Here is a 21,024-nt window from a genome sequence, read left to right as displayed (position 1 = left end):
AGCCAAGAGAGACTGAAAGGATTCAGAGGACCCGCGTGGACTCGCCGAGTCACCTTTGTGCACTCGACGAGTCGGGTCAAAGTTGACCGTTGACTTTCGTTGACTTTAGGGTTCTGGTCAAGACTGATTCAGGAGAGTTCAGGGAAGGGTAGAATGGCCTTCTACCCAGTCTGTAGAGATGAGATCATGAGAGAGTATTGATCGGGAATGTTATTTGAATAATAGGAGGAGGCTAGGTCGGGACGTTGAGCACGAGAGTTATCTGACTTCATTGAGGTGAGTCTTCTCACTATACTGTACCTGGAAGGGTATTTATGTGTGACCGGAAGGTCTTGTATGCTATGAGATGTATGTGCTATATGCGATTATGTGATATGTATGTGCTATGTATGTTATGTATGGTATGGACCGAAAGGTCAAGATGATATGGACCGGAAGGTCAAGAGGTTACGGACCGGAAGGTCGATACGGGTAGGACCGGAAGGTCTACCGGGATTTGGGACGGAAGTCCCCTGAGACACATGGATCGGAAGATCCTATAGGGTTATGGCCTGGAAAGGCGTATGTGTGGTATGTGGTATTTTGGGGAACTCACTAAGCATTTATACTTACAGTTGTTGTGTGATGTGTTTCAGGTACTAGCGAGGTTCGCGGGAAGGCGCCGGCATGATCTGTACACACTTATGGAGTTTATGATTTTGAGATATTGGGACATGTTTTGTTATGTTACAGTGGACACATTATGTTTCTATGATTGTCATGTGAATGAAAGTATGTTTTTAAAATGAAAAATTGTTTTGAAAAAATTACGTCGTTACATGTTGGTATCAGAGCCTTTGTTTGAGGGATTCGGATGCATCTTCGGATGGATCTGAACTCAAACTGAGGAATTGAGAAAGTTTTTCATAAATAAACAATTTTTCTAAAAGAGTAAAAGATTTTGAGAAAGGCAGAAGGAAGTAGTGTGTACGATCAGCCAGCGCTCGAACGGTGATTTCCCAAAATACCCTTACATTATGTGTTATGAGATATGATATGATATGCATGCTAGAGTTGGCTAGGTATTCATATTAGGACTAGAGTGGGCCTGATTTTGTGATGCCTTAGCCTAGGAAGGATGTTGCTGCTATGTGATGCTTGAGAGCGAGTAGGTAGCAGTGAGGAGGTGATGAGGGGTCTACCGAAGGGTAGCCTATGCCAGTGAGATATAGAGTGCTTGTGATCTGGGATCCAAGGAGGAGGACTTAGAGTGAATGTTGATGCGGTGTGGACGGTAGTATAGGGCCCGTACTACTGAAGACACCGGAGCAGTGCACACCCTAAGTAAGAATCCTTTGGGTACCAAGGAACAAGTGGAGGGAGTTATCGAGTGCGAGTTTACTCGAGCGAGTCTCTGATTTTGTTTATGTTATATTTCAGAGACATCATGGTTGGGACACGTCACAGACCCGAGCCGAGTGGCGTGAGTGACGAGGAGCTTCGTTAGATGATCCACGATGAGGTGGCGGCGGCGATCAGGGCCGAGATTTCGGAGATGTTTGGGTCTATCAAGACCACGTTGATTGAGACCTTCGATGAGCGGTATGCCGCGGTGACTGAGGCTGCTGCTGCCGCAGCTACTGCAGCTGTAGCTGCTGCCAGACCTCAGGGAGGTGACTCGTTGTTGCTTTGAGAGTTCAGCAACACGAAGCCACCAGAGTTTGATGGGACGCAGGATCCGATCGCTACGATGAGATGGATTGCTGATATCGAGGGATGCTTCTACACGTGTTCATGTCCGGAGCATCTGAGGGTACGGTTCGCATTGAACCAGCTTCGCTTGGGAGCGAAGGATTGGTGGAAGTTCGTGACGGCGAGCTTCACTCTTGTAGAGATTTCAGCGGTAACCTGGGAGAGGTTCACCGCCATGTTCAGAGACGAGTATGTTCCCCCGGTGGAGAGGGAACGGTTGGTTCAGGACTTCTTGACCCTCAAGCAGGGTACTGATTCGGTTACTGTGGTTACCAAGAAGTTTCATGAGAGGGCGGTGTTCTGCCCTGAGCAGGTGTCTACTGAGCAGGCACGTATGAGCCGGTATTTAGGCGTTTTGAGGAGGGATATACGGGAGTTCGTGTCGAACTCGACTTACCGGACATTTGCTGAGCTTCAGGAAAATGCCCGTAAGAGGGAGATTGAGTTGGAGACTCGGGCCAGGGAGGAGGCCGAGTCTCAGAGGATAGATCGGCGGCCGGCACAGTCTCAGCCGGCAGCCAAGCGGGCCAAGTCCGCTGATACGAGATCTGGAGGCCAGAAGGGCCGCACTTGCGGGAAGTGCGGCAAGGGACATGATGGGGTCTGTCGATCGGGTGCTTGCTACAAATGTGGCAAGGAGGGGCATATCGCCAAGGATTGCCCCAAGGGATTCATGGTTTGCTTTCATTGCAACCAGACTGGCCATCGGAAGGCCGAGTGCCCGCAGTTACACCAGGGATCAGCACAGGGATCTGCACCTGCTTCTAGAGTTACCGAGGTTCGGCCAGCGAAGGCCGAGGCACCGAAGGCTCGCGGGAGAGCTTTCCAGTTGACAGCGGAGGAGGTCCGCGCAACGCCCGATGTTGTGACTGGTATGTATTCCTTATTTATTTATGTTGCGTTGAGATATTGTGCTTATATGATGATATGCGTAGGTACTTTTCTTGTGAGTTCTATACCTGCCTTAGTGTTATTTGACTCGGGTGCGAGTCGATCGTTTGTGTCGATAGCGTTTAGTCGGCACATCAGTAGCAAACGAGAGGCGTTGAGTCGACCTCTGCGAGTTTCCATAGTTGACGAGCGAGCGGTGTATGCTACGGAGGTGATACGAGAATGTGTACTCGAGATCTTCGGTGTTGAGTTCCCGATAGATCTGATCCCGATAGCGATGGGGGACGTGTGTGTCATAGTGGGTATGGATTGGTTGAGCCGATTTGGGGCTGTTATAGACTGTGAGCGACAGTTGGTGATGATACGAGACCCTAGTGGGGGAGTACTTACGGTGTACGGCGAGGGTACCCGATGTGGGTCAGCGTTCTGTTCGGCTTCCAGAGCGAGACAGAGTTTACAGCAGGGCTGCAGCGGGTTTGTAGCCTATGTGATGGACACACGAGAGGCCACTGAGAGGCCAAGTTCGGTGGATGACGTTCCGATAGTGCACGAGTTCCCGGATGTTTTTCCCGAGGAGTTGTCGGGTGTGCCTCCTGAGAGGCAGGTCGAGTTTCGCATCGATTTGGTTCCGGGGCAGCGCCTATCGCCAAGGCGCCTTATCGCCTTGCGCCGCCAGAGATGCAGGAATTATCCTCGCAGCTTCAGGAGCTGCTGGGGAAGGGGTTTATTCGACCGAGTAGCTCGCCATGGGGAGCGCCGATCCTTTTTGTCAAGGAAAAAAGATGGTTCACACCGGATGTGTATTGATTACCGGGAGTTGAACAAGTTGACGGTCAAGAACCGTTATCCATTACTGAGGATCGACGATTTGTTCGATCAGTTGCAGGGAGCGTCTTGGTTCTCCAAGATTGATCTGAGGTCTGGATATCATCAGATGAGAGTACGTGATGAGGATATCCAGAAGACGGCGTTCAGGACTCGTTATGGGCATTACGAGTTCGTGGTGATGCCTTTCGGGCTCACCAATGCACCGACAGCGTTCATGGATCTCATGAACAGGGTGTGTAGACCGATGTTGGATCGTTCGGTGATCGTGTTCATCGACGATATACTGGTGTATTCGAGATCTAGAGAGCAGCACGAGGAGCATCTGAGAGAGATTCTCGGGATATTGAGGACGGAGAGGCTTTATGCCAAATTCTCCAAGTGTGAGTTCTGGTTACGGGAGGTCCAGTTCGTGGGGCACCTCGTCAACCAGGATGGGATTTTGGTCGACCCGGCCAAGATTGAGGCAGTTATGAGTTGGGAGGTGCCGAGATCTCCCACCGAGATCAGGTGTTTTTGGGGATTGGCCGGCTACAATCGGAGATTTATCAGAGATTTCTCCAAGATCGCCGTGCCTCTCACCAGGTTGACCCGGAAGGGTGTTGCTTTTTCATGGGGTCCGGAGCAGCAGACCTCGTTTGAGACACTTCGCCAGAGATTATGTGAAGCCCCAGTGTTAGCCCTCCCGGAAGGGATGGAGGATTTTGTGGTGTATTGTGACGCATCGATATCGGGGTTGGGCGCGGTGCTTATGCAAGAGGGCATGTGATAGCGTATGCATCGAGGCAGCTGAAGCCTCATGAGACGAGATATCCCACCCACGATCTGGAGTTGGGGGCAGTGGTGTTCGCCCTCAAGATCTGGCGTCACTATTTGTATGGGGTTCGGTGTACCATATACACGGACCACAAGAGTTTGAAGTATCTGATGGATCAGCCCAACCTGAATATGCGTCAGAGGAGATGGTTGGATGTGGTGAAGGATTACGATTGCGAGATCCTGTACCACCCGGGCAAAGCTAATGTTGTAGCTGATGCCCTGAGTCGCAGGGCGGAGAGTGCCCCGATACGAGATGTTTGTTTGAGATTGACAGTGATGACTCCGGTGTTGGAGACCATTCGAGAGGCCCAGGCAGAGGCCGTGATACCGGAGAACCGCAAGAGGGAGCGGGTGATCGGGCAGGTGTCCGAGTTCGTGACGGATAGTCGAGGGTTGATGACCTTTCAAGGTCGGATTTGGGTGTCATATGCAAGCGGGGCACGTACCATTCTGATGGAGGAGGCGCATAGATCGAGGTTCTCGATCCATCCCGGGGCCACGAAGATGTATTTGGACCTGAAGAGAGATTATTGGTGGCCCTGTATGAAAAGGGATGTCGCGTGGTTTGTTGAGAGGTGCTTGATCTGTCGCAAGGTTAAGGACGAGCACCAGCGTCCGCATGGCAAGTTGCAGCCGCTTGAGGTTCCCCAGTGGAAATGGGAACAGATTTCCATGGATTTCATCACCAAATTGCCGAGGACCGCGAGGGGTGTCGATGCAATTTGGGTGATCGTCGATCGGCTGACGAAGAGCGCGCATTTTCTTGCTATCAGTGAGAGCTCTTCTGCTGAGAGGTTGGCAGAGTTGTATGTGAGGGAGGTGGTATCGCGTCATGGAGTACCGATCTCGATTGTGTCAGATCGAGATGTACGTTTCACTTCCAGGTTCTGGAAGAAGTTCCACGAGGAGTTGGGTACGAGGTTGCATTTCAGTACCGCCTACCACCCCTAGACGGACGGACAGAGTGAGCAGACGATCCAGACGCTCGAGGACATGCTTCGAGCATGTGTGTTGGACTTCGGGGGAAGTTGGGACATGTACTTGTCGTTAGCTGAGTTCTCCTACAACAACAGCCACCATTCTAGTATTGGCATGCCTCCCTTCGAGTTGTTGTATGGGAGGAGGTGTCGGACTCCCATTTGCTGGGGAGAGGTAGGGCAGCGTGTGATGGGTAGCACTGAGATAGTGCTTCAGACGACAGAGCAGATACAGTAGGTTAGACAGAGGTTACTTACGGCTCAGAGTCGTCAGAAGAGTTATGCGGATCGGTGACGATCCGAGCTGGAGTTCCAGGTGGGAGACTTCGTACTCCTGAAAGTATCTCCTTGGAAAGGATTGATCCGATTCAGGAAGAGGAGCAAGCTGGGGCCCCTGTACATCGGTCCATTCAGGGTGACCGCGAGGGTGGGCAAGGTAGCATATCGGTTGGAGCTACCTGCGGAGTTGAGCCAGATTCATGATACCTTCCACGTGTCTCAGTTGAGGAAGTGTATAGCCGACGAGTCGGCAGTGGTGCCGCTGGAGGATATTCAGGTGGATGCGAGCCTGAATTATGCTGAGAGACCAATCGCGATCCAGGATCGGAAGATCAAGGTTCTGAGGAACAAGGAGGTGTCACTGGTGCAGGTCCAGTGGCAACATCGGAAAGGGTCCGAGCTGACCTGGGAACCGGAGTTGGAGATGTGGGAGCAGCATCCGGAGTTGTTTGTCGAGCAGGACTTCGAGGGCGAAGTCTGATTCTAGTGGGGGAGAATTGTAACATCCGGATTCCCAGGTATCTCATTTTAAGGATTTATATTGAGTTTTAGAGAGGGACTCGGCGAGTAGGCGCTCAGACTCGCCGAGTAGGATCGCGCATTCTTGGTCTAAACTAATGACGGACTTGGCGAGTCCATGCTGTTTAATGAAACCCTAATTTCTCGGGTTTGGGACCTATTTAAGGACCCTTATAGCCACCATTTGCGGCTACCAGACCCTTGAGAGAAACCCTAATAGTGCTTGAGCGTTTGTGAGAGAGAAGAAGCCATTATTGGACCTTTGTGGGTTTGTTTTGCAAGAAGAAGTTGATTCCAGCTTAGAGGAGGCCAAGGAGGTTGCTTATTTGTGGATTGCAAGCAAAGGACATCATCCTTGAGGTAGCATATCGATCCTTTCTCTGTTTTGTTAAAGAATCCATGGATCTAGGGTTTTCTATACCCTTTATTGGGTTGATTTGTTGAGAATATGATCCCTTATCATGTTTAGATATCAGATCTGGATCCATAGTGGTCCAGAGAACTTATTCCATCTTGCTTTATGAGGAGTTATGGAAGAAATAGAGTTAGGATGTTGTATTTGGGGCTAAATCATCAAGTAGAGTCATTTGGACGTTGCATGAGTATCAAGTTCGAACCTTTACGTGTTTATTGAGCTTGGGAAGGTTAGATCTATGGATTAGAGGAATAGATCTGACCTCAGAAGGTCATTTGAGTGTGAGCATGGAATGAACTCGCCGAGTCCATGAGCGGACTCGTCGAGTCGAGTCGGGGTTGCCCCGCGATTCGTGACAGGTGTAACTCGTCGAGTGGAAGAAAGACTCGACGAGCCAAGAGAGACTGAAAGGATTCAGAGGACCCGCGTGGACTCGCCAAGTCACCTTTGTGCACTCGACGAGTCGGGTCAAAGTTGACCGTTGACTTTCGTTGACTTTAGGGTTCTGGTCAAGACTGATTCAGGAGAGTTCAGGGAAGGATAGAATGGCCTTCTACCCAGTCTGTAGAGATGAGATCATGAGAGAGTATTGATCGGGAATGTTATTTGAATAATAGGAGGAGGCTAGGTCAGGACGTTGAGCACGAGAGTTATCCGACTTCATTGAGGTGAGTCTTCTCACTATACTGTACCTGGAAGGGTACTTATGTGTGACCGGAAGGTCTTGTATGCTATGAGATGTATGTGCTATATGCGATTATGTGATATGTATGTGCTATGTATGTTATGTATGGTATGGACCGGAAGGTCAAGATGATATAGACCGGAAGGTCAAGATGATATGGACCGGAAGGTCAAGAGGTTACGGACCGGAAGGTCGATACGGGTAGGACCGGAAGGTCTTCCGGGATTTGGGACGGAAGTCCCCTGAGACACATGGATCGGAAGATCCTACAGGGTTATGGCTTGGAAAGGCGTATGTGTGGTATGTGGTATTTTGGGGAACTCACTAAGCATTTATGCTTACAGTTGTTGTGTGATGTGTTTCAGGTACTAGCGAGGATCGCGGGAAGGCGCCGGCATGATCCGTACACACTTATGGAGTTTATGATTTTTGAGATCTTGGGACATGTTTTGTTATGTTACAGTGGACACATTATGTTTCTATGATTGTCATGTGAATGAAAGTATGTTTTTAAAATGAAAAATTGTTTTGAAAAAATTACGTCCTTACAAGAGGAGCCTACTAAAGAAGAAATGAAAAGGAGAAAAGTTCGTGAAGCTGAACTGGATGAGCACCAGCGAATCATCCGTGAAGCTGAAGAAAAAGAAAAGGCTAAAAAAGAAGCACAGGCTACTCTTCAGAGCAAAAAGCTTTTGTTTCCCCAATAGACTCTGAAGCGAATCCAGCGTCATGTTGTTGATCTTCCAAGCCAGTATTGGTTAGAACCAGTAGTTTCGTTTGATCTTCAGAACACACGAGACTCACAACTGGATCTGCCAATTACTCCAAAAGCCTTCAGATTTCGTTCTTTTGTTAAAGTGGCCAACGCTCCATTCACAGACAGCGGAGCTGATCATATGTTGTTTTCGTTTTATCTGAAGCATATGAAGCCTCAATACGAAACCTGGTCATTGAGCAAAATTACCGGTGTGAAGGTTACAGGGCCGATTGAGACTGATAGATTTCCAAACGCCAAGTTCAAAGTGGCAAGAGGTTCAGCCAACCAATGCTATGAGTTTACTCTCGCAGATCTTCCATGCCTTAACCCATATGACTGGTTAACTCTTTACAACATATTGTTGAAGGACAAAGAAAAATATGAACCTTTCATGTCTCAACTCAAGCACATGATTAAGTCCTATATTCAGGAGATTGGAGAGATGGATGTGAAAGTTGCTGCTGTCCTGAGAAAGAAGCCTTCGGCGGTTCTTAAGGAACCTCCCAAGGATTTTGAAAAGTTGAAGCCCGGGAAACTTTACAGTGGAGATTGGTTTGTGGTTTACTCTGCTAGGGGAACGAACTGGAGCAGACTTTCGCAAAGGATGCTTCTATCTTTCTGATAAGCATCTTTATACCACAAACTTCCTTGAGTACATTATGGACCAGGTGAGCAAGTTCAAAGGCAACAAGAAAGATGATATCAAATGCTTCTCAGATATAGTTCTTTGGTACATCGAAGTACGCCAAGCAATTTATGCTATGATTCGAAGGTGTATGATGTGCAGAAGCGAATCCAAGGCTGAAGGGTTCGGGCCTCAATTGACGTAAAGGGGGAGATTGTTGGGTATTTAGTGTTGCGTCATTGGGCTTATTAGATAGTTTTTGTATTCGGTATTGGGCTTGTCCAAGCCGTATCATTTATTAGGGTTTAAGTATTAATAGTGCATGCATGCTCCGTAGATCATTAACGTTTTTTATAGAGATATTCTTGTAAACCCTAGCACGCCTCTACAGTAGCAATTCTTCATAGAGTTCTTCTGAGGCGTGACTTTTAATCATTCGACACATTGATTGATTCATTCTGTGTTCTTACTTTACTTCGTGTTCGTATTATACTTGTTCAGAATCTATTCGATCTATAAGGATTTTAGCTTTATCAAGTGGTTATTTTTTATTGCATAATAACTAATAGTAAAATCTAATAATTATTTCCCCGTAAGAAAACTATTCGCCAAAAGAGTTATTTATCATCGCCACTTAGTGCGGACACACCTCTAGTATACATATATATATATATATATATATATATATATATATATATATATATATATATATATATATATATATATATATAGTTAGGGCTAGGATCTCGGAACTACAATAAGGATCCTCGAACCTAAGGATCCTCAAACCCAAGGATCCTCAAACCTCAAGATCCTGACTATTATATTTCTAATATTTATAACGGTTATATATTCTCTTATCTTTCTTACATGTGCAGAAATGATCAGCCAAAGACTTATTCTCAACGAATAGTCGTCACAACCATGAAAAAGACCCGGAGGACCAAGTCAAGCAACGTCTATAAGTTGATCTCAGAGGATCCCTGAATTTTCAGAGTTCTTGTTGCTTAGCTTTAGACTATATAAATAACATGTATTCACCACACTACACACGATACTTGGCAAAACAACAACACTTGTACTTACACTCTTTGTATTTTCTCTATATTCAACATTTTGATCAATAAAATCATCAAGGCAGGTGATCATTATCACCTCCCAAGGTTATATGCCAAAGATCCTTGAAAGGATCAAGGGCTTTCCTTGTAAACAACTCGTTTCACTTTGATCTACATTTCATATTTGCATTATTATGAACATCACAGCCTCTCATACACTTTGGTCGAACTTAGGTTGTTCATTTTTTGACCAAAACAATTTGGCGCCCACCGTGGGGTCGTGGTTTTCAAAATCCTTTAAAAATCATGTCTACACAATCGACCCCGTCCTCTTCCTCGATTCCTACCATCTCCTCCAAAAACCATCCACCACCGCCGGCTAGAGCTCCCAAGAAAGTCTCAGAAACACCAAAGAAAAACACCTCTCCGGTCGTTACCCAGGACCCGAGGATCCTTCTGTGTTGATTTCTAACAATGAGATCCTTGCTATAATAAAGAGAATAGAACGACAAGTCGCCCAGCAACATGAAAATTCTCAAGGAAGTGGAGAGAATAAGGAAAGAAGTCCATAAGCCTCAGGAGGCAGCGCCCTCGATCTTGCAGCCCAAAATCCTGAACTTTGATAACCCGGGATCCTCAGTGGTTCATCGCGAAATAGTATCCTCAATACAAAACTCAGTTCCCACTTGGGGCGCTACTTCGAGAAACCAAGCCCATACAACCCAGGATCCTAACGAAACCTTTGTTACTCCCAACAACAAGGATCCTGTTAACCCTGTCAATAATAATATCTTTACTACTAACTCTATGGATCTTGATACAGGTTTAAGCTCGATCATGGCTAAGGAGCTACAACAACTAATACAAATGATCTCGAGCGTACCCGCAATAGTTCAGCCTGTACCAGAAGTATCCCCACGAGCCACAGGATCTCCAGATTCGTTCCAGCGCTGATGTCGAAGTCCCAAAGTGCTTTCAGACCCCCAACATGAAGCCTTATGATGGAACAATGGATCTTGAGGAGCACGTGGCATAATACACGGAGAGGATAGAGATCATTCCTATCCCCACTCACTTGAAAGAAGCTTGCATGTGCATGGGGTTTTGTTCCACCCTCACAAGATCCGCTCTAAAATGGCTTCTTAACGTTCCTCCTTATTCGATTACATCATTTTCTCACTTGATTAATTTGTTTAACAATGAATTTTCTTGTAGCAGAACATTCGAAAAGATCACTAGTGATCTCTATCTGGTGGTTCAGGATCCTCATGAATCCCTTAGGAATTTTGTGAACAGGTTTGGCAGGGAAGTTGTAAGTATCCCCAACATCGATATGGAAACTACAGTCGAAGCCTTTAAAATGGGCTTAAAGAAGGATTCTCCCTTCTACGAAGATCTCGTAATGACTCCATGCAAGAGGATGGACGAAGTCAGAAGAAGAGCATTAAGGTTCATCAGGCTCGAAGAAGACAAGGAAATCCAAAATAGGAGCAACCCACCAAGCTATTATGATCACCCCAATAGGAAGGCCGATTTCTCAGACCAAAGATCCTATAAATCAAAACTTATTCCAAACCTAATCATCACATGGTTAATTCCCTTGAGGATAAGGGAGAGGAAGAGGATTTCCTTAAGATTACTGGCTATTATTTTTCTGTGGATATTTCAGGTGTAATATTTGCTATGCAGGATCTTGGAGACAAAGCGAGATGGCCAAGAAAAGGAGAAAAATACACAGCCTGGAAAGACAAGTCCAAATGGTGTGCATACCATGAAGACTTTGGTCACGTCACAGAAGATTGCATGGCTTTCAGGAAGGAAATCAGCTATCTCCTAGCCAAAGGATACCTCAAAGAAATCCTTCGAAGAAGAATGGAGAGATCCAAAGAAAAGAGCAGGATCCTCAGAAGATCCTCAAAAGACCAGGATCCCTATCTGTTGATGCCAAGGTAATCAATGTGATCTCTGGAGGATCTGACATTTGTGGTACCTCTTACTCTGCAGCGAAGAGGCACATCAAGGTATCCAAAACGGAGAAGGAAAAGGACCATGGAAGAACACATTGATCACAAAAGAAATGGAGAGCACATTCAACGAAGCAGATAGACAAGACATCCAGGATCCTCACCACGACGAATTAATGATCACTCTCTACATCGCCCACTATTTCGTTAGAAGGATCCTCGTCGATGGAGGATCCTCGGTTAACATCGTACTCCTGGACGCAATGAAGAGAATGAACATCTCGGAGTCTGAGATAGTCGCAAGATCATCAGTGCTGTTTGGGTTCAGTGGCGAAACCAAACACACCATCGGCAAGATAAAGCTACCAATCTACATAGAGGGGGTAAACTGTCTACAATGTTTTTGTGTAATTGATACATTATCCTCTTATAATGTAATACTAAGTAGATATCAAGGGAATACTGGTAAAGCTCATTGGACTGCGGTTAGGAACATTCTCAAGTACCTGCGGAGGACTAAGGATTGGCTCCTTACCCTTGGTGGGAGTGATGACTTGAGAGTGATAGGGTATAGCGACACGAGTTTTCAGACTGACAGAGATAATTTCCGCTCTCAGTCGGGATGGATATTTACCCTGAATGGAGGATTAGTGACATGGAAAAGTTCCAAGCAGGAGACTGTAGCCGATTCAACGTGTGAATCAGAATACATACCAGCAAGCGAAGCAGCAAAGGAGGCGATATGGTTGAAAAACTTCATCGGAGACCTTGGAGTAATTCCATTCATAAAGGAGCCTATAGAGATTTTCGGCGATAATGAAGGGGCGGTTGCCTTAACCAAGGAACCGAGAGATCATGGAAGATCCAGGCATATCGACAGAAAATACCACTTCATAAGACATCAAGTAGAAGAAGGACACCTCGTGGTGAAGAGGATATCGTCATAGGACAACCCAGGAGATCTCCTTACAAAGGGACTGACCAGGGTTAAGCACTTGCAGCATGCAAGGAGCATTGGGCTAACAAACGATATTAGGTTTAGTGATTAGATAAACCGAAACTTGTAATAGCTAAATTGTAATTGACATTTGATGATTGAATAAAAGGAGTTTTATTTATAAGTAAAGTTACTGTCTTGTGTCAATTATTTACTATTGTTTCACTTTGCATGTTTTGACTTCCAGAATAATAAGATTTATTCAATCCATCCACAATCGATCAAACATCTGAAGTAAGTATGAAAGAAAACTGTCATGAGTTGGCTTGTAGATTGTCTAAGGCGTTATGCATAGCAACAGATTGCTACACCATTCATTAGTACTTCTAAAATAAGATTTGATTATTGGATCAACCCATGCTCACTTGAATCACTTCATGGAATTTATTACGAGTGATCGTGAGACGATAATATCATATAAGTCTTCAAACCAAGATATATGAGTTGTTGACTACGAGTTGGTTATGCATTGATGGCACGAAAACGCATCAATAATTGATTTTATAAAATGTGTCGTTGTGCATGATTTGATGAGTAGTTAGTACAAGCATATAATGTTGAAGTTTATCTGTTCCTTTTTATCCTAAGAGGATTAAAAGCGATATCTTGGGCCCCTCAATGATTCTGTTTTAACTTATGTGTCGGGCCCGATCAGAACTAAATTGATGTGTTCAATTATGTTCTATGTCAGACGAATCGGAAATCGGGAAACAAACTGCTCGACAATAAGTATGACATTCTTCCATGTATTTGTCCAGCTGATATCTTGAGAACAGAGGATTATATGATCACTTATCTAAAGGATGCGTCACTAACATGGTCAGATTTGACAGCGGCTTTTGAAAGCTTACGATTGCTAAGTCGAATCCTGAAGTTACATTGGCAGTTATAGTTATTAGACTTATCCAAGTGGGAGACTGTTGGATTTGGTGTCTAAGCCCATAACTAGAACTGGTATGTACTTGACCCGATAGTAGCATGGTCCTTTTGGGTTGCCTTCACCAGTGCAATTTGATAGGATGGACCTTTTGAGAATAAGGTTATTTATGATTTATTAATATATTACAAGTATAATATATTATTATATGGAATCCTATTATTTAATTAGTATTGATCAAGAATTAATTTGGAATTAATTTTGTGGTCAAAAGAGACTAATTAAATATATGGGGATTGATTATGTGGGCCAATGATTCTTATAATGTGGGCCAATGATCCATGATTATTTAGATGAGCTAAACCAATAAGTTGATCCATGGATAGTCCATGGAGGTTAAACCCATGGAGCATAAGAATATGGAAAGTCATGGAGCATTAGGGTTTACAAAGTGTAACCCTAGCATTTGCCACACTATAAATAGAACCCTCATGAGCAAAAAATCGGTTACACCATCTCTTTGAGATAAATAGCTTATTCTCTTAAAGCCTCCTTTTGCATATTGGTGTTTTTGAACCATTAGAGGCATCACACTTGAGGTGCTCAAGCTTTCAAAGGTCAAGAACTCTATCCTACTCAAGAGGTAAGCATCCAAACTAAGTTTTAGTATATAGCTTCAATTGTATTCTAGCTAGGGTGAATGCTTTGGAAAAACAAAATGCATGTATAATTAGAGAAAAAATAGATCCAAAGCATTTAGGGTTAAATGTACACCATAGGCGTGATGTAGTGCTCAAAACCCAACACATTCTTGGAGATCAGAGCAATCAAACTTGAAAGACCTATCAACTATAGAAACATCAAAAAGCTTGTCTATCTTCTCTTAGGTATCCTTTGCGACAGGGATGATCTCTTCAAACTTGAAAGCTACAAAACTGATGGGTTTTGAGCATTCTAACACACCTATGGTGTACATGCAACCCTAGATGCTTTGGATCTATGTTTTCTCTAATATACATGCAAACTTTTATTTTTCCAAAGCATCATCCTAACTAGCATACAATGGCGTATCTTTACTACAAAATCTAGTTAGATGACATACCTTTTGTTGTAGTTGGAAGCCTTGGACCTTTAAGAACTTAGTGCCCCAAGTGTTGCACCTCAAATGGAATCACAACACACACCTTTGGACAAAAGAGACTTTTGAGAGAGTATCTTCTTGCACCAAAATCGGCCAGCCCTCTAGTATTCCACTTATGTGCCATTTTGGTAGCCATGAGGCTTCTTATATAGTGTGGAAAGATTAGGGTTACACCATGTAAGCCTTAATGGCCATGACCTTCAATATTCCTTAGGATCCATGGGTTTAAACCCCCATGGATCATCCATGGGTTGTCACATGGGTTTAGCCCAACCTAAGGAATCATGGATCATTGGCCCACACCATAAGAATGAATGATTTACCAATCAACCCCTTATATTTAATTAGTCTCTTTTGATCACAAAATTAATTCCAAATTAATTATTGATCAATACCAATTAAATAATATGATTTCATATTAATATATTAGAACTTGTAATGTATTAACAAATCATAAATAACCTCTTCTCAAAAGTCCATCCTATCAAATTGTCCTGGTGATATGCAACACTAATGGACCATACTACTCTCGGGTCAAGTACATACCAATAATAGTTATGGGCTTAGACACTAATCCAACAGTCTCCCACTTGGATAAGTCTAATAACTATTATTGCAAGTACGACTCCACAACCCGACTATGTAACACCCCCGAACCAGACGGCGGAAACGTCTGAGGGCTCGTGTGACTTAAATTAAAATACCATCACAATGAATATACATGAAACATAACATAAACGTCACCATGCATTAATACATTACAACCGTCATTGTTCACATCCAGTACATTGTTTACATTACATAATCCCAAAAATAAATTGTTTATCAAATGACATCACACAAAAGACATTCAGACACACGCTTGATAATACTTCATTCTAACGGTTACCTCAGAACACAAGTTATTTTGAAAACGGTCAACATGTATAATGTTGGTGAGTTCATAAGCAGGTTTGATATGAAAATGTTTTGTATTGTTTGTAAAACCCAGAAAATCCGATATTTTCTAAAACGGAAATTGTTTACGAAAAAGTTGTGATGATCCATAAGTATACGTGTAAATGATTTCAAAACATGCAAAAGTGAAATGTTTTTCATAATAGTTTCTTGTATTGTAGTGGTTGTAAGTAAAAGTAAATAAGGTTGTTCCCCTGGAAAACCCGATGTTTTCCGATATAAATAGCATGATAGTTTTGTATTATTGTATCGTCACAGCATATGAACATGATTTCCCTATGATTACTTAGATGGTAATGGATCTCTATGTGAGTCGTTATAACCATGCATAATAATGACTAATTCGCCTGTCTTGACATTCTAGTGAATGCCGATATTGAATTAAGATTTTGTCACCCTAGACTGCTCGAGTCTAACTGTAGCGAACAGCTTAGGTGTGGGGGAGACACCCCCGTATAGATCTATACACAAAATCTCGCTCTCCCTCTAACTTTGATTATAACTGCAGACTACGACCGACACTTATTAGTGTCGCCCGTTATTTGTCACTAATCCAAAAGAAATTGTATAACATTGTCTCACGACCCGATTTATGTTTACTTGAATAAAGGTAAGCCTAACAGACGAAGAGAAGAGGACTACGGAGGCCCACTAACTTTGTATGTTATTACAGGATGTCGAGTATGCTACGGACACGTTATAACCCATTAAGCATATTATAAAGGTTTAAGGTCTTATTAGCAATACAAGTGGACCATTAAGGTCCAATAGTATGTTAAAGCTAATAAAGGCCCACTGGGTATGTAATTGGGTCACCGGAAGCCCAATAAACATGTGTGATTATATTGGGCCCAATAATCATGATATTGGGCCATAAAGGCCCAATAGCACGAATAGAAGATATTTTAGCCCAACCATTGAATCATTTATAATTTATTGATCTTAAGTTCGTAATGTAGCTATTTTTTGTAAGTGAGATGTTTATTCGAGGTGTTAAAATGTTTTGACGTTTGATTTATAACGAAGCTTGGTTATATATATATATATATATATATATATATATATATATATATATATATATATATATATATATATATATATATATATATATATATATATATATATATTAAAACCATGCGTTATAAACTTAATGTTTTTAACCCAATAATTTAATATTTGTCTACTTGGCCCAAAAACATTTAATTTGACCATTTCAGCCCCTTTATCTATAAAAATGGCACTTTTAGTCCCCTTTTATGAAAATTGACATTTTTGGTCCTTAAAGCGTTTTTCTTGACGTTTTAGACCCAAACTTTATTTGAAATAATAAATTCAGCCCAAAAATATTGTATTTGCCATTTCCAGCCCTTAGTTGAAAAAAATTTTACATTTTTGGCTCAATTTCCGTAAGTTTTACAATTTTGACCCCAAAGTCGAAAACTTTACATTTTTAGTCCAATTTTTACATCAAAGTCATTTTCAGCCCTTAAAACAGTTTTATTCACGTTTCAAACTCATAGTTTGTTAACTTTTCCATTTCAGCCCCTCAAATACTTCATTTTTCGCAACTTTGGGCCCAAAACTCGTAAGGCCCAAATTTAAAGCCCATTAAGCTAAAATTTATGTTTTTGACCCCTAGACAAGTGTTATTTTTATAAAAGTTAGATTTCTATGTAAATAATACCATTTTGTCCTTATAAAACCGAAAATATCATATTTTACCCAAACTTTGATTATTTTTGCAAAAATGACACTTATAGGGATTTTGACTTTGTTTTCACTTCTTAAGCCTAATGATCCTTAGATCTTTGAAGTAGGTTGTTTATTATGTACATTGTTTATGTATTCTTTACACTTTAGCCATAGATTTCAAGATTTAGCAAATAACATCATATTTTCACAACATAAACCAAAGAAATCACGTATAACAAGCATACACACATAGATCAACACATAGTACTTGTATTCTCCCCTAAAAACAAGTAAAAACCGAAAACAAGGGGGTATGAACTCACCTTGCTTTGTTGCTCACGGTTTTGAAGAAGAAATGGAAGAAGGTGATGTGGTTTTCGGCCTTAGACACTTCCTTGAAGAGAACTTTCGAACTATGAGGTTTTCTAGGAAGTATGATCACCAAATGAAGTCATACAAGGACTTGTTCTTAGCTTAAGAATGGAAACCAAGACTTATGTATAACATTAACTTACCAATGAGGGTGATATAAGTGAAGGATCATCTTGGAAGCACCCTAGATTCTTCGAAAATTTGGATGGAGAAGAGGATGTTCTTGACAGAATTTGGAAATGTTTGAGAATGAATGAGATTTGCTTAGTTGTTTAGGGGGTAATTGCATGTAGAACCACCATGAGATTATGAGGTTGCACCATAATATCTTCCATATTAGTTTTTTTTTTATCTTGGGCCGAAATCTTGGGCTAGGAGGAAGGAAATAGATTAATTTGGCCCACTTCTTATCTTGGTTCGAAATTTTGAGGTCCATAAAGAAGTTTTCGACCTATTGGGCCCTTAGGGTGGTTCACGGCCCAATTAGCATAAAAGATTAGGTTTGTGGCCCATTAGGGCTAATTAGATTAGTTATGGCCCAACAAGGTTAATTAGGCTAGTTATGGCCCAATAAGGCTTATTGGAGTATTTTATTCCATTTTAGGCCCAATATGGCCCAAAATGTCAAATCTCATGAAGGTAGGTTGAATTAGAGCCCAATTAAGGGTTCTAAGCCCAAACTAGTCAAATTGGAAACTTATTGGTCCATTAGGCCCAATAGGGAAATCCTAGTCCATAATGAACTTAAACCGGGATTTTTAGGGTTTCCAATCTTTTGTTGACTATTTGAAGTGTTTGCATAGGGTGATTGATGGAACTTTGGTGTTATTGAATAAACATCATGCATACTTTCAAGTTTTAGTGACAAATGTTATCGTTGTTAATGTTTACAAAAGCATTAGAATTCCTAGTTATGACATCATCCCCCCGTTAGAGGGAATTTCTTCCCGAAATTCTCTTTGAAGCTAGATTTGAGAATGTGAGAATAGGTGAGGGTACTTTTGCTTCATCTGTTCTTCGCGTTCCCATGTGAATTCCGGCCCACGTTTTGCGTTCCACCGAACTTTCACAATCGGAATGCGACTTTGCTTAGTACGCTTCACTTCCCTGTCCATGATTTCAATTTGTTCCTCGATGAACAGGAGATTCTCGTTGATTTCAATTTCTTCCAGTGGGATGACAAGAGTTTTGTCGGATAAGCACTTCTTCAAATTGGAAACATGGAACACGGGGTGTACACTGCTGAGCTCACCGGGTAGCTTTAGCCTATAGGCCACTGGACCGATTCGGGCAAGAATCTCGAATGGCCTAATGTACCGTGGGTTTAGTTTTCCCCGTTTTCCGAAACAAATCACCCCTTTCCAGGGAGAGACCTTTAGCAACACCCGATCCCCGACTTGAAATTCCAAGGGCTTTCGACGTTTATCAGCATAGCACTTATGTCGGTCTCGTGATGGTTGAAGTCGAGCTCTGATTTGAACTATCTTCTCTGTCGTCTCCCGTATGATTTCCGGTCCTGTTAATGCATTGTTTGGTGTATGTCCTCTTGCTAGCTGAGTGTCACCTACCTCAGCCCAACACAACGATGATCTACATTTACGACCATATAATGCTTCGAAGGGAGCAACTTTGATGCTTGTGTGATAGCTGAGTGTCACCTACCTCAGCCCAACACAACGGTGATCTCAATTAAAGGCAAGTGGATATCCCACGACCTTCCAAAGTCTATCACACATGCTCGAAGCATATCTTCAAGCGTTTGAATGGTTCACTCACTTTGACCATCCGTTTGTGGGTGGTAAGCAGTGCTCATGTCGAGTTGTGTTCCCATAGCCTTTTGAAGTGTTTGCCAAAAGCATGAAGTGAACCTACTATCCCGATCTGAGATGATAGATATTGGCACTCCATGGAGTCTCACAATTTCCTTGATGTAGATTCTTGTTAGTCGCTCCATCTTGTATGTCTCATTTATTGGCAGGAAATGGGCGGATTTTGTCAACCTATCAACTATTACCCATATGGCGTCCAATCCATCCGTTGTCTTGGGTAATTTGGTCACAAAGTCCATGGTAATCCTTTCCCATTTCCACTCGGTTATTACCGGCTATTGTAATAGTCCCGAGGGCTTCTGATATTCTACCTTCACTTTAGCGCAAGTGAGGCACTTGCTAACATAAGTGGCAATTTCTGCCTTCATGTTAGGCCACCAATAATGTTGCTTGATATCCAGGTATATTTTATCTGAACCCGGATGGATGGAGTATCGTGTCTTATGGGCCTCATTCATGACTACCTATCTGAATCCCCCAAGTTTAGGAACCCAAATTCGGTTCATGAAATAATATGCTCCATCCTCCTTAACTTCGAAGTTCTTTTCCATTCCACGTAACGCTTCGCTTGTTCTTTTTTCTGTCTTCATGGCATCAAACTGTGCTTCTTTGATTTGCGAGGACAGATGGGATTGAATAGTTATTGAAAGAGTTTTCACACGAAGATTTGAGTATTCTTTTCGACTTAAGGCATCAACTACCACGTTAGCCTTGCCTGGGTGGTACTTGATTTCGCACTCATAATCGTTTAGCAGCTCAACCCATCTTCGCTGCCTCATGTTTAACTCCTTTTGATTTAAAATGTGTTGGAGGCTCTTGTGGTCAGTGAAAATGGTGCACTTTGTACCATAAAGGTAGTGCCTCCAAACCTTCAAAGCAAAGACCACAGCTCCCAATTCGAGATCATGGGTGGTATAATTCACCTCATGTGTCTTTAGTTGCCGGGATGCATACGTTATCACCTTCCCACGTTGCATGAGTACACAGCCTAAACCCTGATTCGAAGCATCGCAGTAAACTACGAAGTCCTCAGTTCCCTCTGGTAATGATAGTACTGGTGCACTACTGAGAGCTCGTTTCAGAGTTCGGAAGGCAACCTCCTACTTTTCTATCCATTCAAATGGTACGCCCTTTTGTGTAAGCATGGTAAGTGGCTTGGTTGTTTTGGAGAAGTTCTGAATGAATCTTCTGTAATAGCCTGCGAGACTCAGAAATTGACGAATTTCTGTGGGTGTCGTTGGGAGTGCCCATCCTTCAATGGCTTTGATCTTAGAAGGGTCCACGTGTATCCCTTCTTGACTGACAACATGACCTAAAAAGTTTACGCTACGGAGCCAGAACCCACACTTAGAGAGTTTTGCATATAACTTTTTGGCTCGTAGGGTTTCCAAGATTTGTCGGAGATGTCGGCTATGTTCCTCTTCGCTTCGAGAATAAACCAGAATATCGTCGATGAAAACGATGACAAAGTTGTAGAGGAATGGTCGGCAAACTCGATTCATCAGGTCCATAAATGCGGCAGAGGCATTCGTTAGACCGAAGGGCATTACAACAAATTCATAATGTCTATAGCGAGTTCGGAAAGCGGTCTTGGGGATATCCTCTTCTCGGACC

The 21,024-nt window shown here is 42.9% G+C and overlaps 1 protein-coding gene across 1 annotated transcript; it reads left to right on the top strand.

Annotated features, from left to right (window-relative positions):
* The first annotated feature begins 11,168 nt into the window (after nucleotides 1-11,168).
* On the top strand, nucleotides 11,169-12,014 carry LOC145157709 (uncharacterized). The gene is made up of 3 exons (XM_079076711.1): nucleotides 11,169-11,530; nucleotides 11,586-11,928; nucleotides 11,994-12,014. Exons 1-3 carry the CDS (start codon nucleotides 11,169-11,171, stop codon nucleotides 12,012-12,014), a joined length of 726 nt encoding a protein of 241 aa, XP_078932837.1.
* The last annotated feature ends 9,010 nt before the right edge of the window (nucleotides 12,015-21,024 follow it).

Source organism: Lactuca virosa, chromosome 2, assembly GCF_052849685.1.
Source record: "Lactuca virosa cultivar CGN04683 chromosome 2, Lactuca_virosa_CGN04683_v6, whole genome shotgun sequence".
Lineage (NCBI taxonomy): Eukaryota > Viridiplantae > Streptophyta > Magnoliopsida > Asterales > Asteraceae > Lactuca > Lactuca virosa.
The sequence above is the reverse complement of the archived record's forward strand: the minus strand, read 5'-3'. Positions and strand labels throughout refer to the sequence as shown.

Coding starts and splice junctions, on each gene's coding strand:
- LOC145157709 (XM_079076711.1), top strand. CDS start 11,169: ATGGTTAATTCCCTTGAGGATAAGGGAGAGGAAGAGGATTTCCTTAAG. Junction 11,531..11,585: donor CCCTATCTGTTGATGCCAAG/GTAATCAATGTG, acceptor CTTACTCTGCAG/CGAAGAGGCACATCAAGGTA. Junction 11,929..11,993: donor TACCAATCTACATAGAGGGG/GTAAACTGTCTA, acceptor AATACTAAGTAG/ATATCAAGGGAATACTGGTA.